The 3,168-nt window shown below is 32.3% G+C and overlaps 1 protein-coding gene across 1 annotated transcript; it reads right to left on the reverse strand.

The window, feature by feature from the left end:
• Positions 1-2,313: 2,313 nt before the first annotated feature.
• On the reverse strand, positions 2,314-3,106 carry LOC110416286 (cytochrome P450 83B1-like). The gene has a single exon (XM_021428237.2). The coding sequence runs from the start codon at positions 3,018-3,020 to the stop codon at positions 2,460-2,462; it is 561 nt and encodes a 186-aa protein (XP_021283912.1). The 5' UTR covers positions 3,021-3,106; the 3' UTR covers positions 2,314-2,459.
• Positions 3,107-3,168: the final 62 nt, after the last annotated feature.

The raw sequence follows: 3,168 nt of genomic DNA on the forward strand, positions 1-3,168 counted from the left end.
AACATAAATAAAATATCTTGAAGTAATTTGTCTTTGATTAAGACTTTAACATACCTAGTTCTCTATTGGGCCCACAATGAATCATTAGTTACTTTCAATAAAAAATTAAACAAAATCGACCTAATTACACAAATACTAAAAAAGTACAAGGAAAATGTCGCATCTAGTATTGTAACCAGTGAATTCTTTGATTCACGTCGATTCAAGCTTTTGCTGTATGATGTACTATTTGGAAACTAGAAAAGAAGAAGAAAAGTGTTGATACTTTCCTGCCTATGGATTTGCTGCAGTATCAATAATTAAAGTAAATGAACATCACCATAGCTTTTATGTGATCCATAGTGAGATCAACCGCAAAGCCATGATCTTTCTAGATTTGTAAAAAGACATCGATTATGTCTTCTTATTCGAGTTTTGACTTATTTGAATCAAGATGTTCATCAATGAGTTCTGAATAGAAAATATTAAATTTTTTGAAATTTTTTTTTGAAGATAACTGAATAATTTAAATAGGAATTAATAATCAGATTCATGGATGACATTATCCTGCCAATGCGTATAAGTGCTGTTCGGGACGCTGGGCTGGGATAAGTATTTGAGAGTTGCTTCTTTTATGTCAGGTTCAATAGGCATTTGAAGGGGACATTAATAAGGAAAAGTATAGCATGACAGTCCGTTATTCCTCGAGTGAATGACCATGCATTTTAAAACCAGCATATGGGCAACCCCATCAACCGGTTTCGTCTCATTCTCCTAAAATCACTGAATTACTCGTCTTCCTCGACCCAGATTATGGAAACGCTTTTGTCCTGAAAAAGCAGAAGCAAGGTAAGCGGGAAGCCTACTTAAGCTTCTGCCAGAGCAGATTATGGTGCTTGTTAAACGAATCATTACCTCACTCAAGTTGATAAATTCAGAAGCAACGAATGGTTGGAAACTTTTTTTAATCATTTGAGAAACCTGTATTCTTGAATCGGGCCATAAAGTTGCTGTTGAGTGGTGTTATTAAATCTTGGGTTTATTGTGGTTTTATATTCAAGTTTAACTTCTCGTCTATTATTAATTGGCCTTATATTCAAGTCAATTCTCTCTAATCTTTGTCAATTAGCTTTAAGTTGAATATTAAACTCTATCGTTAAAGGGATGGATAACAGGTATTTTATTCATCTCCCTCCAATAATCATTGACTCGTGAAAAAACTGGTGTAAGTTACTGATAACAGGAACACTAGGAGGACCAGGGGAAGAAGGTTTTAGCTACGGTTTCTTGGTTTCAGAAAGAAGAGGAAAAGAGGGAAGGCTATTGGGAGAACTCTAAATTAACAGTTTAGCTTGGTAACGGTGCTGTTTTTTTTCCCTGATCGGTGCAAATAATTGCCGATTATTAAGTCGGTGATATGTAATAGAAAAAATTATGAATTATTGATGAGACTGCTCCATTTGTTCTAATTTTTATTGGATTTGATGTATGAATAACAGAATTAACAGCATTCTCACAAATTGAAAAGACATGTTATCTCAAGTTACCTAACTAGTAATAAATAAAAAATCAGAGCTCAATAATTTTCATCACGCTTGCCAGTAAGGGTGCTTATGATTAATTCTCACGTGTCAGGCAGATATTAAACTTATAATTAGCATATATAATTCATAAAGCAGGACCTATTATGCTGTCTTGTTTCTGTTTGACTGTGACTGCCTATTGATTCTTCGGGATTCCATTATATAATTCTTGGAGAAACAGAAGTAGGTTCTAAGGAGGTAAGAAAGGATGGCTCCCTGGCAATCCACCCTTAGCTGGTTGCCACAACAGTCGAGGTCAATCTATTTTTTTTTTTATTTTTTTGGACCAAATGACTTTTGGGTTTCAAAAACTCAAAAAGGTCTATTTAGTAACTGTTTAGATTATATTTGGGTTTTGGAAGCCCAAAAAAATCTAATTTAAAAACAAAAATTATAATTTTAATTATAATTAAAATAAAATGAAAAAAAATAATAAAAAAATTACTTTAAATTACTTCAGACAAAATAGAGTGTCTACGCATACATGTTATATAATTTAACCAATTATGTACTTTTCTTCAAAAATTTATAAATTTTAATAGAACTTTAAATAAGCAATAAATGACATCTTTATTTATTAATTTAAAAATTCAAAAATTTAAGAAACATCGAATTGATCACTCAACTAGAATATTATGGATTTCTCGAATGAAAGTTTAATTAAATTAATTAATTTAAGATTATTAGATTATATTCTTTGAAGTGAAGATAATTTTTTTTTCGAAAAGTGAAGCGAAGACTACTTAAAAGATATTAAAAATACATAAATTTATTATTAAACATAGACAACATAAAATATTGTTGACACTCCAAACTAGAACAAACTAGTAGCAAACTAAGTTAATTGTATAAAATTACATGCATTAAGCATTTCAAAATAAAAAAACATTACATGCATTAAACATTGATCTCGTTGGCCACAAGGCAAAGAGCATTTTTTTTGTGTAAACTCAAACCAATTGTCACATCAAAGTCTAAGTCATCTTCACTCATCCCGATCGGCATTTCCCAATCAAATTTGTAGAGAAGATTAGCAAGGGCAAGCTCCACAGTCGCAACTCCCATATGTATTCCGGGACAAACCCTTCTTCCGGCACCAAAAGGTATGAGCTCAAAGTCTAGTCCTTTATAGTCAATAGAGCTGCCGATGAATCTCTCTGGATAGAATTCTTCTGGATTTTCCCAAGCTTCAGGATCTCTTCCAATTGCCCACGCATTCACATAAACTAAGGTTTTGGCAGGTATTTCATATCCACTTATGTTGCTCTTTCGTATTGTTTCTCGTGGCAACAACAATGGAGCTATTGGTTGCAATCTGAATGTTTCTTTTATCACAGCTTTAAGATAAGTTAAGTCTTGAATATCATCTTCAATTACAAAATCATTTTTCCTTATCAAACTTCTCACTTCATCTTGAGCTTTCTTCAAACACCTAGGATATTTCATTAGGAAGGTCATGACCCAAATCACACTAGCGGCGCTAGTTTCTGTTCCAGCAGCAAACACATTCTACATAAGAGAAAGAAAAAAAGACATGAGGAAATATGTATTTCAAGGGTGTTGAAGTTATAAGATTAATTAATGATGATACTTAATATCATAAAAA

Source organism: Theobroma umbraticum, unplaced genomic scaffold (assembly GCF_002168275.2).
Source record: "Theobroma umbraticum cultivar Fairchild unplaced genomic scaffold, ASM216827v3 scaffold_51.0, whole genome shotgun sequence".
Classification (NCBI taxonomy): domain Eukaryota; kingdom Viridiplantae; phylum Streptophyta; class Magnoliopsida; order Malvales; family Malvaceae; genus Theobroma; species Theobroma umbraticum.

Excerpts from the sequence above, each read along its gene's own strand:
- LOC110416286 (XM_021428237.2), bottom strand. The coding sequence starts at position 3,020 with ATGACCTTCCTAATGAAATATCCTAGGTGTTTGAAGAAAGCTCAAGAT.